We start from the raw sequence: 22,979 nt of genomic DNA on the forward strand, positions 1-22,979 counted from the left end.
CGGAGTTACCTAGTGACACCGATGATCAACCCAGCAACACCACAGGAGGATAGGTTCAATGAGGCCCACACACACACCAGGACCCACATTTAACGGGTGTTTGGCAGGTGGAAGTGTTGTTTTCGATGTATCCATCGTTTGTCGGGGGGGCTGCGCTTGTCACCTGTAAAATGTTGCCGCGTGTTTGTTGTCACAGCCATGCTGCACAACAAAGCAGTGCGCGTTGGAGCAGATGAGCGGCCAACCAACCTCGCCCCCCGCGAATCCTGAGCAGCACTCCACCAGAGCACTCCAGACCAGAGAGGAGCTTGTCAATCTCTTTTGATGTCTATTAGCCCCTACGCCGTCACCACCAGTCACCAAGCACTGATATCAGCACCACCCTACTCCCAACAATAAACCCACTACCACTACCATCACACAACCCATATCAACTATCATGTATAGACACACGGTGTTGTGTGTGATTCATGTGCTGATAAAGTGGTGGGTCATCGATTTTTCTTGGCATCGATTAATTTTGTTTCAACACCATGGCGGTGGACAGCTCCCACTAGAGCTTCTTAAGAAGCTTATTTGGCGGGATCTTAAGAAGGCAGTTAAGAACGCGTCTGGGAAACAACCCTATCTTAGCGCTCCTTCTTAGCCGAACCCTCCCTAAGAGCTTTCTTAAGTCCTCAAGAACGATCGAATCTGGGAAACGCGGCCATTGTCATAAAAAAAAGATGTGTCACTTTGATGACGGTCCCTAACTGCTTTTAGCGGACGCTACGAAAATGAATGGGGAATATCTGTCGAATATCCAACCTACAACTAACTTTATCTCGGTTAAGCACCTAAACCGTTTGTCATGCCTTTGTAATAAACTCAAATAACTTGTGTTTTAGAACGTTCTAAAATGTTGTTATAACCAATATGCTGTGAGCCTCAAATCTGTCAGACGGAACTTTGAGTGAAATCTGTCAAGTCAGGCAGCTCTTTTTAGACAAGCTATATTCTAATTATTTGTAGTGCTATTTGGATTCGCTCATTGGAGCCGAAATCTCACTCGCCTCTACCTTAGTTGTACGCTGGTTTTCTACCGGCAACTTTTAAATGTAGTTTGAGTTTCGGTAGTGACGGAGAATAATATGAAGGATTTTAACTGACAGAGCTGAATTGGGCGAAACCACCAGACCATGCGAATGAATAGGCTTATTGTGATGCCACTTTGCTGTCGCCGACCAGGAAGGTACTTCATTGTGGCTGAGGACATAACAGCTCAGCTGATCAAATAGAGAACGTAGGAATTATGTGGCGGTGCTTTTTTGTAGCTTAGACAGTTGTGCTTAGTTGGTAGACTATAGTCCAAGATAGAAAATCATTGCTCTCTTCACAGTGACGCGCTGGATCGGTTCTTTGGACAATAGATTTTCGCTGGCTGGGATTTTCCTGTTTATGGTTGCACGGTGTTGTCAACCCGCAGTGCAAAAGCCTCGTCTCTGCTGAGAATGCTGCAGAACCAAAAGTCAAAAGCCGCCGATGGCGTACCTGGTTCCTTGGTGTCTGAAGCTGCGCCAGTGCCGGGGGATGAGACCCGGGCGTCGAAGTATGGAGTGGTAGACAATCACATAGGAGACAGCGATATCATAAAGTCTCCAAGTGACCCGAAGCAATACAGGTAAGACAATCCATCAGTTGTTAGTCTGAGGTTTATTTATTTATTTATAACCGTATTTTTTGTTCTCAAAGTGTTCCTGTGAACATCAACAAATAGCCTCCGTCAATAACTTGAAGGTATACCTGAAGCCAGAATTTTTTTTCAAACATTTTCCTGCAAATTTACTCTGAATATTACCCACCTCCCCCAGCCTCGTAATTGTTTTTGCCTACAATGGCCCCAATACGCCGTCATAATTAACCAATACATTAACCGATAGGTTTTTTACATGGTTTTAGTGTCGGGAAAATGGAGAATAGAGCCATGGATTTAGGTTTGTTTTTCAATTGTAGGCTAGGCAATTTATGTCACTATGATCATTTTATTGGGGTAAGTTAGATTGATACATATTTTATGTAGCATTGGGCTAAACTTTTGATATCACTACCAGGGTTTTTCCTGGCTCAAAAATAATCTTAGGTGGCAGACGTGACAGCCCAACTTCTCACACCTCAGGGGTGTGTGAAGGGGGGACAGAGAGAAGAGAGCAAGAAATACAGAAGGCAAAGGAGAAACTAACAGATACAATAACAGTATGGGTGAGGTCCCCACCGGTCAAGTGTGTAGCAGTTTAGCAGAAAAAAGGGTATTTGATGTAGTCCTAGGCACCAACACAGCACTAGCCCCCCTAGATTGGAACATTAAATCTATTCTAGGGAATACCCTGTCCCCCATCGTTTCCTACTAGCAACAGAATTAACAAACAAGTTCTGGTTTACTTTATTTGTACATTCCAGTAGTATGATAACCTATGTAGACATATAGATGCTTTATTTGTATTTAAAGTTATATGATACATACTGTGTACAGACAAAAACCCACACTTAAAGTAAAGAGTTACGACTCTTTGATCTCGCCGACACGGGATCACTTGGTTCAAGTAGCTCACAAAAAAAAACACTGCTGGCAACCTGTTTGAATGGGACAGACAGCTCAGCATCTCGATTTACAGACATTTTCGGTATATTAACACGTAATATCAATTGGTTACTGGTATGTTGTATCATGTATATGTCTGATACTTTATTAATATTTATGTATTACATTAACTTATAACACCATGCAGCAATAGAGGGTTTTCACCAACGTCACGTTCTGGGTGGTAACCCGGATGCGCGGCCATGTTGGAGGCACTCGGTGTAAACAACTGAACGGAGTACAACCAAAGAAGTATATTCTATACTCTTTAGTACAACTGTAGCCATGTCTAAACGACCGAAATGGTCACCAAAACGCGTCCAAGATCCAAAGGCATATAGGGAAGGACTTGGACCACAAGAAAAGGGTCAATATTTTGAGAAATCAGGATTTATTGGCGGTGCAGATCCCTACCAGTTAGTTAGCTCCCTCTACTTGGATCCGTGACGACCCGGTGATTCTGCCTTCAGTTGGATATCCCGATTTGTGAAGCAGAGCTAGAAATGGCTATGCTAGCTACCATATACTGTAGCTCACACCAGCTCAATTTAATACAATAAAGAGTTTGGTAAATATAACAGAGTATACAAGGCAACCAATTGCATTCAATAAAACATTTTATTATACAATATGTCCGGTGAGAGGGTCAAGTTTGTTTTTAGTGAGTGGACCTGAAATTCCTGCCAAGCGTTGACAGCTAGCTGGACGATAGGGGACCCCTTAATCTGCAATTCATTGTTGCTAGCTCTAATCAGATGTACTCACTATGCTAACAAGAGAAGACTTTGTATGCCAACGAACAGCAATAACTAGAACTAATTTGACAGACTATAAACCAAATCACTTATAATACACACGCTCTCTAGCTAGTTACAGTAAAAGTGTTGCTTACGTTAGATACTAGACCTACAGTAGCTCAAAATGCATTTAGAATAAGCTATATCTTACAATAAACGTCCTCTTTTAAACGTCCTCTTTTCGAAACCTAAAAAATGCGTCCGGCAGGGATTCCAAAATTGTCAGGGATTTTGCCTCGTCGGATATTTGTGTTTCTCTGGGTCTTTCACAAACTATTACGCGATTAAGTTTTGAAAATAGTTTTGAACCATAGATCCAATCAACTTGAAATTTGTTACATATGTGTAGAATACATGTCTTATATATATAAAGTCTTAAAGTCCACATTGCCACATTGCCATCTTTTTGTCAATAAATCAAATATCATTTGACTGATGGTTTTTCAAACCTTATTGACTTGAATATTACATAATTCTGAAGTACCATACACAATTTCACCTTGAAATGTCAACTGTTTCTTAACCTTTGTCCCAAAGCTGACCAAAGCTAATAGTCTGCCCTTTCTATTCACGAAATCTCAACAGTTGGTATGTAGCAGAGAGGATAGCTAGACAGACTGACTTGTAACCTTATGCTCCTGAGTTCAAATCCCCAGTCAGGCTATTGTTGTTGGCCAAACATGAGGTAGTTTTGCTCTCTTGTTGTCCAACTCTCGATCTTCTACAATGTACGTCTTTATAATATTTTGCCATTTTGCGGAGGAACCCACATCTCTGCTTGCAGCTATATTTTATTATTTATATTTTGTGAAACAAGAGACATTCTCAGTGCATGATGCGCTGTGCGTAGGGCACCAAGTGCTGAAGGGGCACCAAATATAGCTTGATGAAAATTCAACATAGTCATAAAAATGCAGATATTATTTCAGTATAGAAATAATAATAAAAAGGCTATTTTTAGGCATGTATATCACAAAACAGGCAGAACAAGAGATACATTTAATTGCTCAAGAAAGTAACGATGGTGCCCCCCCCCAAAAAAACAAACACACTCAACTTTCCAAGCTCCCCGTGGGTGCCCTTTCCTACCAGTGGTCTGTTGAATTGCGCCTGACGAAGTTTGACAGTAGGCTAAAGTCAACTTTTTTGGAAATGGCCTCGAAAAGACAGCAGGATTCAGGAGCAGAGAAATTTCCGGCGCATCCAAACAATCCCCGCAGTGAAGTTTGGCTAGCAACAGCAGCTAGGCTAGCTTGCTTGTAGCAAAATTTACCGGGGTCAGCTTCTCCACGCAGGGCTCTAGACTGAGATCAAATGGTCGCATTTGGCATTGTTACTGACAATGATCACTTCCAGTAAACTTCCGTTGAATTAGCCATTTCCCCCTAAATAAATGTCAAGCTCATGTTTTTGGGGGCATATTTTCAGTTAGCAGATGGTACTGTTTGAATCGCGATTCCATCTGAAATCTGCCGGTGACAACGTTGTTACAATAGCTTGTTTCAAATGGGATTCTTAATGATTGAATCCAATACGAGCAGGCTAAATGCTTGAAAATATCACTAGAAGGGAAAAACTTAAGGTGACGTTTAAGTCATAGAGGTGAAAACCATTTTTACACCGGATTTCCCAATTTCTTTGCCTGATCCAACTTTTCAACTGAGGCTGTTACAGCTAATCACTACTCCCTCTTGCAGAAGGGAGTAGTGAGAAGACATGAGAAGACAACCTTTTCATTCTACACTTCACTTTTTGTATTTTGATTTGTAAATGAGCAGCAACAAATGTATGCTTTTAAATCTATGCAATCTATCTTCATAAATAATAAGTAGGCATTTTTATCTAAAATATACAGAAATATCAGTTGTAAAAATTACGGTTAATAAACAGACCCATCTGCAACCAACACAAGCAAGCACACCCTACAATTTCCCCAGAAATTGTACCCTCTCTAGTTGGTATTAACGTTTTTTGTTTTAGCCAGTTTAACTTTTTTTGGAGGGGGGGGGCATCATAAAGGAACTGGACATTCTTCCAAACTCTGACCCAGATCTAAGGTGTCTGATTAAACATTTGACCCCCATTCTCTTAGGTACATCGAGCTGACCAATGGATTTCGAGCCCTGCTCATATCCGACTTTAGTGGCGTGTTGACCTCGGATGAGTCAGAGTGTGAGGATGACGAGGCGGAAGGAGAGGAAGAGCAGAATGGTGACTCTGGAGAGGGGACAGAGGAGGATTCTGATGAAGAGGATGATGGGAATGACAGTGACATTGAGAATGTGGGTAATGAGATGGAAGGAAAAAGGAAAAAAGGCTTCTCAGAGAGACAGGTAACTGTAATGACCAGTCAGAGTGACATAACCTATACAAATGCTGTTTACCTGTTATTGATCCTGTGCAGCCAATGTGACATCATAACCTGTGTGCATTAGTCTGCGGCTGCGTTGTGTGTAGGGGTGGGCAGCTTCAGTGACCCTGATGACCTACCAGGCCTCGCCCACTTCCTAGAGCACAGTGAGTATTATCCCTAAACTCTTACCTCAGGCTGTGGCTCTGTGCCGTAGAGATGTGATAATGGATCTCTCGCTCTCTCTCACACTCTCTCACTCTCTCTCTCTCAGTGGTGTTTATGGGCAGTAAAAAGTACCCTTCCGAGAACAGCTTTGATGCCTTTTTGAAGAAACACGGTGGCAGTGACAATGCATCCACTGACTGTGAGAGGACAATCTTCCAGTTTGATGTCCAGAGGAAGTACTTCAGAGAGGCTTTGGACAGGTGATTGGATAGGGGCTGACATGTGAATTGGAAATGGAATGTCAGGTTATAGTAGGCCTGTCATAATGTAATACTCCTTATAGTACGATATATGAACACAACCTCTGTAATGTTTGCTGACCTCGGTATTCCCCATTGTGTTTACACGTGTGTTTGATTACATCTAACAATAATTTTAGGGATCTCTGTTTCTCTATGTTCAAGTATTTGTGTGCACAATTTGGTCAAGAACTGGGCCCTGCATGTAGTTGAAAATGTAGGGTGTATTGCTCTGGACCCAAGGACATACGTATATATATATTATATACATATAAGGACATTCATTTTGTATAGCTTAATTAAGCTTTGTATAGCTTTATTATGATCCTGTTTTTATTGTCATTTTTATTATTATTAGGATTCCTCCTGAAGGATGAAAACTATTATTGTTAGTTTTATTATTAGGACTCCTCCTGAAGGAGGAAGCCTATTGTTTTGGTTGGCCTTCCCATTATCATTAGGGTTCCTCCGGTAGGAGGGGTTTGTTCCATGGGAGTCAAAGGCAGCCCCTAGACCAGTAATGTAAAATTTGGCATGTTGAAACTGCAGAGCATTAGTAAGTACCATACCAAACATGGCCTACGTGAGACAATAGTATATATTTCTAATTTCTCATGAGGAACAAGAAAGCCTCAAGAACCTATAACGGCCGCCATATTAGATTTTTCTGTACAATAATTATTTGTCCAAAACTAATATCTCCAAAAATGATTACATTAAAATAAATCGAATTTATCGCTAACGCTAAAATAAAGCTTTACACATCCGCCAGTCAAAAACTGATACTCTGATTCAATCACAAGTTGATATGAAGACTCTTTATACTGTTTAAAATAGTTAAATGGAAGATGAAAAGTAGATGTATTGTGAATATTTGAAATATGTATGTTCGGCTAATTGCTGGGGCTTCTGCCAATGAACAGCCTCCCTTGCTCCACAGTGCACGTGCTACAAATTCTCACACATCCTGGCCCCTGACACACATGCGAGCTTAGGGCCAAGGCTTTCTGAAAAGGGTAGGCCAAGCCCCCACCCTCACTCCTTGGCTTTTAGCAAAGGCCCTTGTGGATCTTGGTGCTATTGCATTTCCGATTTTGCATGCAATGGTAAAAAGTTGTCAAAAACATTAAAAGTATAGGCCATGAGTAAATACCACACCACAAATGGCCCACCATTGCCCATAAGTGGCGCTACAGGCCACGCCCCAATTGTCCATTTTCAAAGTGATGCCGTTTCCACCACATGAGTCTAAAATGTCTTAAACTTATGCCTTATTTCTCATGGGAAACAGAACAGCCATTGGTGAACCATACAGTCCATGTGAGGTGAACATTTTTTTAAACGTACCAATATCTTCTTATGAACCATGACTCCAATTGACTTCGTAAATTCGGTATGTATGTGTAGGCCACAAATGTAGTTATGTTAGTTTGAGACAACAATAGCTATGGAAATAAGTGAATGTAATTAGGAGGGCGGCTTTGTCCACATACAGTTGTTCTTGTTGTTTGTTTATAATTTGAATATAAATGTGTACAACAGTTGGTTTCAACCAAATAGGTCTACTTTCATCGGACAAGAGAAATTCCATGGGTGCTAACATTTGCCAGCCTCTGACAGCATGAGTGTGCCACTTGGCCCTATGAAAAGGCTCTTGTCTTGATTTGCCATGCAGTAGGGGAGGTTCTAGGCCGGGGGTACTCAATAGGCGGACTCTGGTCCGGATCCGGACCCAGACGCAATACAATTTCAACCGAAGCCAAAATCAACATACTAATTTAGTCATGATCCAAGCGAGTTTTCAATGGTGCCTGATTTTGCGCTAGAACCTATATTTTTTTCCTACTAGATGTGGTTTCTATCTTCCGTGTCCAATCCAAAGATCCAATCCGGAGCTGTAATGACTGTATTAACCATGACAACTCACTCAACGTTGGCCGCAACCTCTGTTGGTCACGCAGGTAGTGTGTGTCATTCGCAACAACCCAGGCTAATCGATTCGCTAATGGTACCCGTTTCTTCCTCAGCGAAAATCATGGCGTGACAAACCCAATAAATAGCGAAAAGTTGATTCAGAAAATTGCAAATATCAGACAGAGTGGACTGATAGGTATGCAATTGTGTTGCCGGTGGGGAGCACAAAACCGATGTGTTTAATCTGCAATGAGACGGTTGCCCTTGCCCCTTGATTTCAGTTGATTATTTTCTTTCATTTGTTATTAAACGTACACGTTCCAAACATGCCAAGCTCTCAAAAAAACAAAGTGGATACAGGGCCGAAGAAATCAACGCTTAGTAGCAGAGTGGCTAATTTGGTGATGGCTGGAGCTAGTAACGAACTCACTGTGATGTTAACAGCAAAAATGGAAAAGCAGCGTGAGAATCTCAAAGAGGACATGGCTACACTCATTCAAGCTTCTCTGGCGCCTATCCAGTCATCAGAATCAGAATCAGAAAGGGTTTTATTCGCCATTAAAGTTGGCACAGACAAGGAATTTACTTTGGCAGGAAGGTGAATATATTAAACATATAGTTATCCTAAAACTTAAATATGTGGTTATCAATAGCTAGTTTTCGGGAAATGGTGGATACACTGGGACAAAGAGTTACATCTGTGGAGATCACTGCAGGCGAGAACTTTAAAGCCCTCTCTAAAGTGGAGCAGTCCATCTCTGAACTACAGGCTGTGAATGCTACAATGATAGACCGCATCGATGACTTGGAGAGCAAACCTCCACATAATAAATGTGCCAGAGGGGAGTGAACCCAATATGGTGATATAGTGACTTTCATCTCCATGCTATTGAAAGACATGATGGGGAACAAGGTGTCCACGTGGCCTGGACCGGACCCACCATGCTCTAATGCAGAAGCCCAAAGATGGTCAGCCACCCCAAGCCATCATTTTAGATTTCCTCAGATATCAAGACCAGGAGAGGGCACTATGCTGGGCTAGGCAGAACAAGATGCAGTATAAGGGACATGCATTGAGGCTATATCCTGACCTTAGTGCCAACCTCTCTAAGAAACGTGCAGCTTACAAGAACATCAAATCAGCTCTGTATCAGAAGGGACAATTCGGGCTTCTCTACCCTGGGCGCCTACGAGTGTCTAATGGAGGGGAGACACTGATGTTCGAGACACCTTCGGATGCTGAGTTGTTCTGAGGATTGAGAGGAAGGCCGACATTTCTGCTGGCCCTGAACATGAGGATTAACTCAACACTGGCCATGCTGCCGGGTAACGTAACAGCCATGGCTAGCTCAGTGCGTTATCATACATTGGCCCTGGGCGTTTCAAGACATTTGGATTTGTTATTTTATTAGGGCATGTTTAAGTGTTATTCCATATGGCTGAATACTGGAACTTGATTTAGATTTGGAGTTTATTTGTTTTATTGTTGTTCAGGAGCTCTCGAAAGCAAAGTTTAGATGATTAAGGTGAATTGTTCAGAAGGGGGACAAATCCTGCGCGCTGCCAGTTTGACAGAGAAAGGAAATGTTCTGGGGAGGCTGGGGCTAATGATTGGACCTTTTTTCTTTTCTATATTCACTGTAAACTTTGGGGATTTTATGAAATAATGTTCTGTTGAGGGAGGGAGGCGTGACATGGTCATGGTTATATATTACCATTTTTTTTTTTTATAATTCCTATCAACAGGCACGTGCACAGATAGACCCCTAGTGGGTCTCAATCACCTGCCCTTTTGCCCCTGATGAGAAAAGTGCCCCTTCTGCTGGAGCCCATTTTTTCTTTATTCATCAATATTTAAGAATAAAAATTACTCTCTCTGTCATCAATTCCCCACAAATGTGTTTTGATATCTGACAGGGCATTTATTTGAGTTCTTGTGAGATTTTCGCCGACATACTCCGCAGCGCCTACCAGCCCCCGCCGCGCCCCTCCCTCCTCCTCCTCCTCCACCTAGTGCTCATGCAGTGCTGAGTGCAAGGCCAAACGGCTGCAGCCTACTTCTTCTCTGACCCGCAGCATCAGACAAACAGGTAATAAACTTGGCTCTTAAAAGAGCCATGCGCGTGGAATGGAAAATCTCATGGTAGATATCCTTCAAGCCACTGAAAATTCAAAAACAACATGTGCTGAATTTTTTGGGAGGATGAGTGACAGCTGTCACCCCCTCATATAGGGAACCTGTGTGAGTGACAGGTGCAGATACTTTTGATCTTAAGTCATTGGCTGCAATAGGCAGCGGGTAAACCATTAGGAGCAGAGCTCCCCTATGGGGTGGAGCTCCATGAAATAGAACCGGTGAATCTTCCCATCCCTAATAGCTATGGTGACCCAGCCACCTGCGCTACCAATTAACAAAACACTGTTCCCAGATTCAAATAGGAATCAGGTGGCTGAGTGGTTAGGCAATCGGGCTGGTAATCTGAAGGTCGCCGGTTTGATTCCCGGCCACTCCACATGACGTTGTGTCCTTGGGCAAGGCACTTACTGTAAGTCGCTCTGGATAAGAGCGTCTGCTAAATGTAAATGTAAATAAAACATCTCAGAAGTATGCATAACTTAACAAAATATCATTCTCAAAGTCAAATAAAACATCCAGCTAGGTTATGACTTAATATACTAGCAACGGCACTCCTTACCAATGCAGTACTTAAACAAAATCACGACTGCACTGTTTGAATGATTTTATTTTAATCGATCTGTTGACCAGTGTGGCTGCTGTCATCCTTGTCTTGGTATGAAAAGGAAGGGAGGACGAGCACATGCGGATTTTATTTGGGACCTGTTTCTGATTGGTCATTGAATTGGTGGTTTCTGATTAGTTCTACTAACTTATGCTAACCAATTGGAAAATAATATATAAAATAAGTATTTGTATTTATTTTCTTTTAAAACCAAATCAAACCATCACTCCACTTTAGACTTAGCCTGACGTTGTCATACTCATAATTCTAGTTAGAACATGAGTCTGAAAACTCTCCGTTGGGCTGTGACTATGGGGCGTGTGTCAACCGAGCTCGTAAAACAAATGCCTCTTCGCTCAATTGGATAGACCTACAACCAATCAGAGCAACGTAATATGTTGTTTGTTGAAAACGAATTCAACCCAAGCGCTCATTGGTGACGTTGTTGATTACGTTACTGTTGATCATCTGTCCATCATCGTATAAAGCCCGCCCTGACAATTTAATTGGTCCGAACAGCTCCTGTTCGGATATAGTTTTTCCGCAATCGAGCCCCTCCAGACCCAACTTCCCGACCAAATTTGTTTGTTGGCGGGGATAAGTTGGGCTGGCAGCCAGGCTACTTTAGACTAACAACAAATACAAATACTGTGTAAATCAAATCCATGGATATCAGATTTTAACCTGGGTTACACGGGTTACCAAAGTGTATAGTGCTGTATAGTGCCAGGCTTTGAATGAGGAAAATAAATGGAATGTCAAGGCAATTTTTCGGAGCCCTATCTAAAGATTAAACAAAACGCTATATAGTACCATGAATTTGATCTTCTTTCTGTGCTTGCGAGGCTTTGTTGATTGTCACCCTCATACCATATTGGGATACTATTTAACTTCTATTCATTCCTGTATTCTTTGTCGAGTCCTCTGAGATGCTCAGCTTGAGTGTATCAGACATCTGCACCTTACATATATGTAATATATATTACAACACTTACATATATGTAATATATATTTAACACTTAGATTTAGTCTTGAACTTGTATTTGGCAACTGACTTAATTGACTTTCACAGCAATTGGGTAAAATAAGACACTTCCTCACTGGTTAAACATGGAGAGACAGAATGACCACAATCTTGATCAATCTTCTTGTGCCAGTCTAAAGGTGATTGCAGTGTCCTAGTGCTGATTGGCATACCATTCTCCTCCCCCATTTTTTTTCTACACCTCCACCCCTCTCCATCTCTTCACAGGTGGGCCCAGTTCTTTATCTGCCCGCTGATGATCCGAGACGCCATCGACAGGGAGGTGGAGGCTGTGGACAGTGGTGAGTAGCATTCTGAGGAACTCCCAATCCAACCCCCATTTCCCAAAAAGTTTTAATTATAAACTAAAGATAAATTATGTCTGTGTAAATTAATGTACTGTATTTTGCTCTGGATTGCGTTTCTTACGTAAGGATGTCTGTGAATTGGTTATGCGGCATCTGTTGCTCTCTTTTTGGCAGAGTTCCAGCGGGCCAAACGGTCTGACTCCCACAGGAAGGAGATGCTGTTTGGGAGTCTGGCCAAACCCGGCCACCCCATGGGCAAGTTCTGCTGGGGTGAGACAGTCAGGCATACTGTAGTCTTAGCCTACACACACCTGGGGGTAATACACACTGTAGTCCAAACATTCACACACGTGGTGTGTAGTCACATCTCCATAATCCTTGTCATGTGTCAAATATGTAGATTTGAGGTAAAAAACCTGATGTAAATGTTACAGATTATTACACTGAATTAGAAGTTGCATCCCTTGCATTTCTAGGCAACGCCCAGACCCTGAAGCAGGAACCAAGGAAGAAGAAGATCAACGTGTACAAGCGTATGCACTCCTTCTGGAACAGACACTACTCCGCCCACTACATGACACTGGCAGTGCAGTCTAAAGGTCAGACTGAGCAATCAATTCCATCCACAGCATGGACTGCAGCACATGCAGCAAAGACTGCAGCAAGGACTGTCAATCTATACCTGAGTAATTAATTATGGTTTATGGGAGAGTTCCACACTCTAGTGTAGTGGACCAGGATCAGACCCTCTGATCCATACTCCTGTCCCTCTCTCCATGTCTGTCTCCCTGTCCCCCCTCCCCCACCCAGAGAAGCTGAACACTCTTGAGGAGTGGGTGAGAGAGATCTTCAGCGACATACCCAACAAGTAAAACCTATATTCCTTTGTTCCTTTTCTTTTGTCCACCACAGCCCCCTATTTCTTACTCTCACTCATAATAGGCCTTTGTTATACCAGTGTTTCCCAAACATTGATTTATTTGTGCCACAAATTTTGCGCAGCGCATTGATTTGCTCAGCCCCTTCTTGCTTCCCTCTGTTTCACTACAACGGACCCATTTGTGAATAGCCCACTCTCTCTCTGCACACTCCGAATCAATGCCGAGCGTATGAATGGTTAGTGTTATAATCTCTGCACAAATCTGTCCAAAACGGATACATTCAAAATAAATTTAATACTTTTTAAAGTTAAACACATTCAGCAAATATAACTGTAATATATAATATTATGTGAAGCTCCAAAAACTATTTTGCACTCAAATAATGCAAAAAACATTCTCAAACTTGTTGACGTCCCTATGTACAATCACATGTTACCAATACTAGGACATAGGTTTGGGCTCCCAAACCTATGTCCGCCCCTGCCTACCGCCACAAATATAATCACGTTCTGTGGGAAACACTGTATACCCATGCTAATGTCCTCGCCCAGTTCCAACACACTTACATAGATGAGTAGGAGTCATTACTAATAAAGGGCTGTTAATTAGATGCCATGGATCTCACTTTTAATGTTGCTATCTGCTACCATGGGGATAGCGGTCTGCCCAAACCAGACTTTTCCAAGCAGGTGGAACCCTTTGATACCCCAGCCTTCAACAAGCTTTACAGAGGTACAGTCTAAATAACTCTATAACTGTCTCACAAGCTTATTTATAGATTATTGGTAAATATAATGTGTATTACAGTGGTTCCTGTTAGGAAGGTGCATGCCCTGACTATCACCTGGGCTTTGCCCCCCCAGGAAAAGCACTACAGGTGAGTCACACTGCCACCAGGGACACAGAAGAAACTTAAGATAACTTTCTCTTATTCACCTGCTGTCTGACATTCTCTCTTTCTCTGCCTTTCTCCCACTGTTTCTCTCTCACTCTGTCTCTGTCTGTCTGTCCTTATCGCTTTATCTTTCTACCTCTTCCAGGGTGAAGCCTGTCCACTATATTTCATGGCTGATTGGTCACGAGGGCACTGGCAGCATCCTATCAGTGCTCAGGAAAAGGTGACTGAGATCAGTGTGTGTGTATAATTATATATTTATATATACTGTAAATATAAACATCTCTGCCCTGTGTGAAGGTGCTGGGCCCTGGCCCTGTTTGGAGGAAACAGTGAGACAGGTTTTGACCAGAACACCACCTACTCCATCTTCTCGATCTCCATCACTCTCACAGATGAGGGCTTCCAGAACCTTTTCCAGGTTCAATCATCTCTCAATCTCTCTTGTTCTCTCTTGTATCTTTGTATCTCTTTAATAGCCAACCTGTGGGTCTCCAGATCTATCAGTATCTCTCTTTGTATCTCTGTTTCCCTTTATCACTGTTCCTAGTATGTTTCTCCAAGTTCTCTTACTGGGATAGGAAAACCTACTGGAAAGGACAGTACGGTGCTATCAAGGAACAGACTTGGACACCCGGATTAACTGTTTCTGTGATTTCTCTATGCGCTACGGACTCAGCCGTGTCTGCTGTGTCTGCCTTGTCAAAGCTGTGTGTCTCCAGTGGATGTTCTTTCCTGTATTTCCTGTATTGAGTCAGTATTGGGGGCTGTAGACTGACCTGACTCTGTCTCCCTCTCCAGGTGGCTCATTTGGTGTTTCAGTATCTCAAGATGCTACAGGACCTGGGCCCTCAACAACGGTAATGCACACACACTTCTCTAGGACTCAATATCGGAACATGGAGGAAGCAAGCCCGAATTTCGGGTCTGTGAACATGGCATGCCTCCCTCTCTCTAGAGTATACGAGGAGATTCAGAAGATTGAGTTCAATGAGTTCCACTACCAGGAGCAGGTAATCACTGTAATTCACACCACTGTGAAAGTAGAAAATAGCTGCTGCATTAACAAATGTGCAAATGTTTCCTGTTAGACTGATCCTATAGAACACGTGGAAGACATCTGTGAGAACATGCAGCTGTTCCCCAAGCAGGACTTCCTGACGGGAGACCAGCTCATGTTTGAGTACCAACCAGAGGTGGGGGGCAGTCACTCATTTGTCATTGTGTGTGTGTTTATGCAGAATATGTATGTTTGTGTGTACTGTATATTATGGTTGTATGTGTGTGTTGGTGTGAGTGTGTATTAACCCTGTTAAGTCCAGCAGGTGATTAGTGCAGCCCTATCTTTCCTGACCCCGGAGAGAGCCAACCTCATGCTGCTTTCTCCACAACATGAGGGACTCTGTCCCCTGAGAGAGAAGTGGTTTGGAACACACTACAACATGGAGGGTGAGACAAAGTGTGTTTGTTACATACATGTGTGCAAAGGTCTATACATTTTGTTTGTCACATGTGGTACACGAGGTGGACCCAAATGCAGGATAACGCAGACAGGATCAAGGGAACTAACATTATATTTATTTAACCCAAAATTTGGAACATGAACGACAGACATACTGATAGGTGTTCGGTTATCTGTGGTAGATATCCAGCAGGAATGGAAGGATCACTGGTCAGGAGGGCTGGAGCCTAACAATGAGCTGCACCTTCCTGCTGAAAACAAATATATTGGTGAGTGAGGATGATGATCTGGATGATTATAATGGTAATAGTGATTATAAGGCTTTGTTGATCAGAATGTCAGATTCAATGTCCTGCCCCCCCTTCTGCTGTTTACCGGCCACTGCCCCCCTCCCCACTACTGTTTACATCCTCCCCTCTGCGGTCTACCTGCCCCTGCCCCCTTCCCCTCTGATTTGTTGTCAGAAAAGTTGAAGATGTAACCTTTTATCCTGTATATGAATGAAACTGTGTTCAGCACTCTGTGTGCAAAGGGATGCCTACCCCCAAATGTGAACTCTAGGTAACACTAGGCTTACGCAAACAAGGTGACCTGGGCTGACCACTATCTTACTGGAGAGGCCATGACGGATTTTTAACTTTATCTGCAGTAAGTGAATCATGAGGTCAGCCTAGAAGGGGTCAGAGAAATTTGTAAGTTTCCACTACTAGGGACGCACGCACACATGTGCACGCTCGCGATACCTCTAGGATCGATCACATTGACAGGTGATATGCAGGGGAAGAGACTTCCCACTAATATGTTTAAATGGTCTTACATGAAGATTTGAGAACCAGACAAACTTTGTATCACCATGGCATGTGATGTTTTGTCTCCTTGTGGGCTGCCACAAGCAATAACGCTTTCTTAACTTCTTCATCAACTGACTGTGCAATACTTGATAAAGATTAATATTTCTTACCTGTGTACCTCCTCCTACCCCTGTCCCCATCCCCTTCTGCTGGGGTGCCTTTAGCCACTGACTTCACCCTGCAGCCCCCTGACATCCCTAATTCTCACGTACCAGTCAGAATTGCCAACAGCGGCCTGGGCTGCATCTGGTACAAGAAGGATGACAAGTTCAAGATCCCCAAAGGTGAGAGAGTGTGTGTATGTGTGCGTCTGTATGTGCTAGAGATGTACTACCACCAATGTAACTTGTTTCTTCTTGTCTTGTAGCCTATGTGCGGTTCCACCTAATATCTCCTGTCATCCAGATGTCTGCTAAGAAGTACTACTCCACCACTACTAGCACTCATTGGTTTTTCTGTTAACAAACTCAATATTAACTATTCTCTCTTTCCCTGCCCATCTATCACCTCTACCCTTCCCCCACCTTACTCTCCCTCTCTTGTTTCCCCTAATCCTTTCTTTTCCTCATCACCCTTTCCTCTTCTCACCTGGAACCCCCTCCTCCCCCACACCATGATTCCCCCACCCCATCTCTCTTGTCCCCCTTCCTCCCAATCCCCAGTGTGGTTCTGTTTGACCTCATGGTGAACATCCTGGGTCACAATGTTGCAGAGCCTGCCTACGAGGCTGATGTTGCCCAGCTGGAGTATAAACTGGTTGCTGGGGAACATGGCCTGGTCATCAAGGTCAAGGGCTTTAACCACAAGCTTCCTGTGAGTCAGTTATTGTTATGCTAATGGTGGGTAATGAATATGATGGTGGAGGTGATATTTATGATTATGAATGTAGTGATATTTATGATGGTGGTGTTGTATTTTCCTCCTACCGTAGCTGCTGTTGCATCTAATCATAGACTACCTGGCTGACTTCTTAGTCTCTGCCGATGTCTTCAGCATGTTCTCAGAGCAGCTTAAGAAAGCCTATTTTAACGCCCTCATCACACCAGGGAAGCTTGACAAGTGAGTTGTGTGTGTCTGTGCAAGTGTCTGCAAGACACGTTTTCTGTCTCACCAGTAAAGAAAGTAGTACCATCATCCTCCCACCCAGCCCCCCACTTTATCATATTTATAACCTCACCCTGTCTCACCACCTCACCCTGTCCATCAGGGATGTGCGTCTGTTGATCCTGGAGAGTTCTCGCTGGTCCATGGTGGAGAAGTACCAGGTCTTGTGTGGGAGCCTAACTGTGGAGAACCTTATGGAGTTCAGCAGAACCTTCAAAGCCCATCTCTACGCAGAGGGACTGGTGCAGGGAAATTTCACCAGTGCGGTGGGGATCACAACACACACACAGTAACGAACACTGTCATGTAGTGTTGTTACAAAAAACGGTACCCTGGTACCAAGTCAGTGCTCAAACAAAAAAAAAACGGTATGATCCCAGAATTTCTGAAGTACAACGTTGCAAGGTTGGAATCTGTTGCCCAAAAGATATTGCTAAAAGTCGCTAGATGAGATTTTACCTCTACTGATGCAGAAGACGTGAAGAAGAATTTATGAAGGTAAATATCGCTGGTCTGGATCAAATTAATTACGTTATATTTCAATTTGAAATTGAGAATTTCTACTTCTTTGTTTTGCGAAATTGAAATTAAATATAGACTATTGCTATACTATATATCAATAATATGTTGCGGGGGGGGGGCAATCGTCACTCCTAATGCCTAAACCTCACAGCCAATCAGGGGCTGGTTAAAATAACATGATATCATTTAGAAGAGCACAGATTGTACATTGATCTAAGCTCTTAATTTTGCCCTCAAAGTGCACCAGATTGATGCGCTTAACTTTAAATTGTAAGAAAGTTTCTTCCAGGGATCATGTCCCCGGACCCCCCTACAGGGTCGGGGGTTCGCCTTATCGTTCTCACTTTTGTTACCTCAATATATATATATTGCACTTTAGTAGGCCTATATATACGGAAGCTGCAGCTAGCACAGACAAAAGATAGAGCTACGTAGGTAGCTAATATGACTGAATTTAACACACCAGGGACAACCTTGGCAACGCTGCGCCAGATATATATTTTTTGTTAACGTCTTTTTAATCGTACAGATGCGTATAAAACAAGACTGGGTGTGTAGACACATATACGATAAGTTTCTCCTACATCTTGAAACCTAGAACATTTTTACCTTTACCAACGGTTGCTACATTACAAGAAACAAGAAACCAATCCGATTGGCCAACGCTAGCGTTTTCACGCTCCTCATTTACATAAAGTTGAGAAAATCCAACTTGCAACGCTCCGCTCGCCTTCCCACAATGCCCTGCGCGAGCGTGAACGCCTGGTTTCATTGAAAATGAATCGGAAGCCGACGCCCCGCTCCGCCCGCTCCGCTGCAGTGTAAGCGCACCGTTAGTGGCTTGTGTGAGCAAACCTAGAACCTAGTCAAGGTTTTGATGCGAGGTGAATTTGGAACTTCACATGAATGCAAGCGCGCATAGTGTGAGCGCCATTTTTTCCATACATTTCTGTGCAAAATAGTTTTTGGAGCTTTCTGTAGGCTAATATAAACATCATAAACAACCCAAATTTGTACCTGAAAGATTCAGGGCTTTTGAGAAAGCTTAGATTTATGAAGTGACAAATCTTTATTTTTTTACCGGTCTTTTTCAGTTCCCCCTGGCATCTTTTCCCCATCCATTATATTCTTTTTGCATCAGCTTATTCTTGATAACTCCACAACAATACATGATTGTTTAGGGTTAATTGTCTCCGTGGCAACAAACTTGGTAAGCACTTGTGTTTGAGAAAGAGAGCATGCACGACAACCAGAGGTGGGTGTTACGCGTTACTGTAATTCAATTACTTATCCACTGAAAAAGTAAAGTAAGGGATTACTATTCATTTTTAGGTAATTTAATTACAGTTACTTGTAATGTACTTGCGTTACACACTGTAAATTAGTCAAACTGTTCTGTATAAATCAATATTGAAGTAAAATCTAAATGTATCGTTTTAGGGTAAAAGTGAACGCTGCCTCTTTAAAATCGTTAGCTGTAGTGCAGTTGCACGGGAAATGCGAGTTTCTGCTGCATAAGCGCGGGCTCTAGCTGTTTGAAGTGGAAGATTTCGGACTCGGCTGCAGCAAGTAGCTCTAGCTGTTTTACCAAATGGAAATATTCCAAGTACTTTACCTTTTTGTCACAGGTTAACAAGAACATTAATGTAAAGTGCAAGCTATGTCCTGGGGAGAAAAAACGATATGCGGCTGCGGCTAGCACAAGTAACCTACTGAAGCACCTCACAAGGCAGCATCGACTAACAGTTTTGAGTGATCACTGTTCATCATGAAAGTTTCCAGAGACTAGGAATTTACTTTGGCATCGACAGATAACACCTCAGCAACACCTGTTAAGCAGGCAAAACTTGATTTTACATCGCCAGTGCAGAAAGTGTGTTATGCACATATTGTTTGCTAACTAAAGATGAAAGAAGGTTACACGTGTTACTAAAATGTTAAGTATTAGTAGGCTATGTTTTAAAAAGCTAAAAGGCTAAACTGTTCCAAGTTTGAATTGTATTTAATTATTGAAAGACTTTCCTTTCTGTTGTCTATCCAGTCAAGGTTTTTAGGGATTGTAAGAAGTAATGCATTACATTACTTATTGCGTAATTAAATTACTTTTCAGACAGAGTAATTACAAAAGTAAATGAACTACAAAAATAATAGTAGAAGTAGAAGTAATTAGTAATAAATTACTTTTTTGAAGTAACTTACCCAACACTGGCGACAACTGAAAACGGCACAAACACGGTCTGATAATGCGTTTATTTAGATTAAAACCTAGTGTAGCCTATTAGCTTACTTATCAGTCACACAGTAACTTAACACATATGGTTTTATTCGGTGTGTGAAAAAAACAAAGAGAAAGCAGGCGATCTGCTGGACCAATTCATGAGCGGGCAGAGCGGCCCCCCGTGAATTCTTCCGATTCTCCTGATGGCCACTCCGCGCCTGAACACTATTAATAAAGGAGCAATATTTTTGGGGGTGCTATGGAGGTGCTTTGGTCTTTCTTGGGGGTGCTGGAGCACCTGCTAGCTCCTCCCTACCGCCGCCTATGTTCAACACAGAGCACAGAACACAGAAAATGCAGGTCTAACATACACATGTAGAAATACAACAGATGGAACACATCTGGAACCTTCCAGAATGAGAAGAGTTCCTAAGAATTGTGCCATCTATTGCCAGTGCAGGCAAGTGTGGACACTTCACACATGCCTTAATAATGCCTTTATTATAATGCCTTGTGTGTGCAAAACATTTGAGTTTTCTGTCTTCAGGAATCTGCCCAGTTCCTGCAGTATGTCACAGAGTAAGTATTAGTTATTATCTTCTTTGTCCCTCTCTTTCTCTTCCTTCCATTTCTGTTGATACATTTATCAACAATTGATTTTTCTCTCTTCTTCCTCACAGTAAACTGCAGTTCTCTAAGCTGACACAGGAGGTGCCAGTGATGTTCAGAGTGGTGGAACTGCCCCAGAAACACCATCTCTGTAAAGTCAAATCACTCCACAAGGGAGATGCCAACTCAGAGGTCACAGTATACTACCAGGTACACACACACTATGAATCTTCCCAATCTTCCCAGCTTGCCATTTGTACCTCTTCGTCCCAGGTACCCTTTCAGACCACCATTTGTTCCTTCCCATCTTTGATGTTTTTTCTCTGTCTCGCTCTTTCTGCTGAGGGATTTCACCTTTTCTATAGTCTGGACTTAAGAACTTAAGAGAACACACTCTTATGGAGCTGCTGGTGGTGAGTACCAAAAACTCCTTTACTAATAATTTCCTGCAGGTCAGTAATCCTGTCTTCCCTGACCCCTGATGTTGTTGTATTGTAGATGCACATGGAGGAGCCCTGCTTTGACTTCCTCAGAACCAAAGAGACCCTGGGGTGAGTTTCTTATAGCCTCTCTGTCTCACTCCCTCTCTATCTCTCTCTAACTCACCTCTCCCTCCTCTCCAGGTACCATGTCTACCCCACTTGCAGAAACACCTCTGGCATTCTGGGATTCTCTGTCACTGTGGAAACACAGGCTAACAAGTTTAAGTGAGCCCCCAAGCTTAGTATCTAACACACTCTGCCTGTACCATCCCGTTAACCAGCTCATCTTATACACATGTATGTACTCATTACACCTCTTTCAGCACTGAGCTGGTGGAGCTGAAAATAGAAGAGTTTCTTGCTTCTTATGGGGAGAAGATTAATTCCTTGACAGAAGGGGCATTTAACACACAGGTGTGTGTGTTTCTGTGTGCTTGATAGTAGTTTGTGTTGTGCGTACTAATCTCTAAACCTGTAACAATATGTGTGTCTCACCCCCAAGGTGACAGCACTGGTCAAGCTGAAGGAGTGTGAGGACACACACCTGGGTGAGGAGGTGGACCGAAACTGGGCTGAGGTGGTCACTCAGCAGTATATCTTCGACAGGCTCAACAGAGAGGTGAGACTCACTCACGCCTGCCGACCGACCTTCCTTCCTTCCTTCTTTCTATCTATCCATTGTGTGTTTAGGTTGAGGCCCTGAAGCAGATGACCAGAGCAGAGCTGGTTTCCTGGTATCTGGAGCACCGTGGACACAACTGCAGGAAACTCAGCATACATGTAAGTGTTTGTGTGTGTGTTTGTGTGTATTTGTATATGTATGTTTTTTAACATTGCCATGTTTATTAGGTGGTGGGATTTGGGACTGAGGAGAATGACTCCCCGGAGGAGGATTGTCGGCAGATGGAAGAGGATGAGGAAGAGGAGGATTGCAGGGTGGAGGAGTGCTGTAACTCTTCCTATGGGGAGGTGTCCAAACTAACCTTACTCCCCATCTCGCCAAAGATGGCCGGATCTACAGCCATCATTGACATTCCTGCGTTCACCCATAGTCTGCCCCTCTTCCCCTACCACAAGATTCTACAATAAACACTACTCTGACTGACTGACTTGATGACTTTTTGAGCTTCCCAGGTTGCTTCACCTCTTATTTTAAAATAAGCTTTTCTGTTCTTCCTGTGGGGTGTTGACTGGGAAATGGACTGTGTTCAAAATTACTTCTTACATGAGTGTTATTGAAGGTCTGCAGTGCACTGTTTAAACTAACAAAATCATACTGTGATTTGAAACCATGTGTCAAATAAACATAAAAGATGGAGGACTGAAAAACAAATTCGGTTACACTTTATATTAAGGTACACATATTCACCCTTTACTAGTTGCTTGTATGCATATAGTAGCAACTTGACACTTTATTAGTCATTAGTTACCACTTATTAATGACATATTATGCACGACAATATTCTACAACTACTAGGCCATTAACTACAGGTTTTTCCTCACTAACCTCATAATTACTGGTTATTGATAGTAAGTAAGGACATTGTTAAACATGAATTAAGATCTTAATATGCTTTGCTCAGTATGGTCTTCTTTAGAAATTGATTTATTTTATTCGCCATGAATGTTTACACAGACAAGGAATTTGCTTTGGCAGGGAGGTGCATACAATAAACATAGGAATCTAAAATTTAAATGTGGTCTTACTATACTAAGGATACATAAACTAGCAATACT

General features: G+C 42.6%; 1 protein-coding gene across 1 annotated transcript; it reads left to right on the forward strand.

Moving 5' to 3' along the window:
• Positions 1 to 1,173: 1,173 nt before the first annotated feature.
• On the forward strand, positions 1,174 to 22,547 carry LOC124466530 (nardilysin-like). Its single transcript, XM_047018444.1, has 31 exons — positions 1,174 to 1,660; positions 5,507 to 5,747; positions 5,850 to 5,931; positions 6,039 to 6,192; positions 12,139 to 12,212; positions 12,393 to 12,488; positions 12,695 to 12,817; positions 13,029 to 13,086; positions 13,758 to 13,831; positions 13,907 to 13,976; positions 14,140 to 14,217; positions 14,295 to 14,415; positions 14,796 to 14,854; positions 14,953 to 15,007; positions 15,086 to 15,190; positions 15,320 to 15,443; positions 15,639 to 15,725; positions 16,472 to 16,591; positions 16,675 to 16,726; positions 16,970 to 17,120; positions 17,239 to 17,366; positions 17,515 to 17,677; positions 20,699 to 20,730; positions 20,832 to 20,970; positions 21,126 to 21,173; positions 21,259 to 21,311; positions 21,384 to 21,467; positions 21,566 to 21,656; positions 21,745 to 21,861; positions 21,933 to 22,022; positions 22,092 to 22,547. The coding sequence occupies exons 1-31, from the start codon at positions 1,491 to 1,493 to the stop codon at positions 22,329 to 22,331; spliced, it is 3,279 nt and encodes a 1,092-aa protein (XP_046874400.1). The 5' UTR covers positions 1,174 to 1,490; the 3' UTR covers positions 22,332 to 22,547.
• The last annotated feature ends 432 nt before the right edge of the window (positions 22,548 to 22,979 follow it).

The sequence above is a fragment of the Hypomesus transpacificus genome, chromosome 3 (assembly GCF_021917145.1).
Source record: "Hypomesus transpacificus isolate Combined female chromosome 3, fHypTra1, whole genome shotgun sequence".
NCBI classification, from domain to species: domain Eukaryota; kingdom Metazoa; phylum Chordata; class Actinopteri; order Osmeriformes; family Osmeridae; genus Hypomesus; species Hypomesus transpacificus.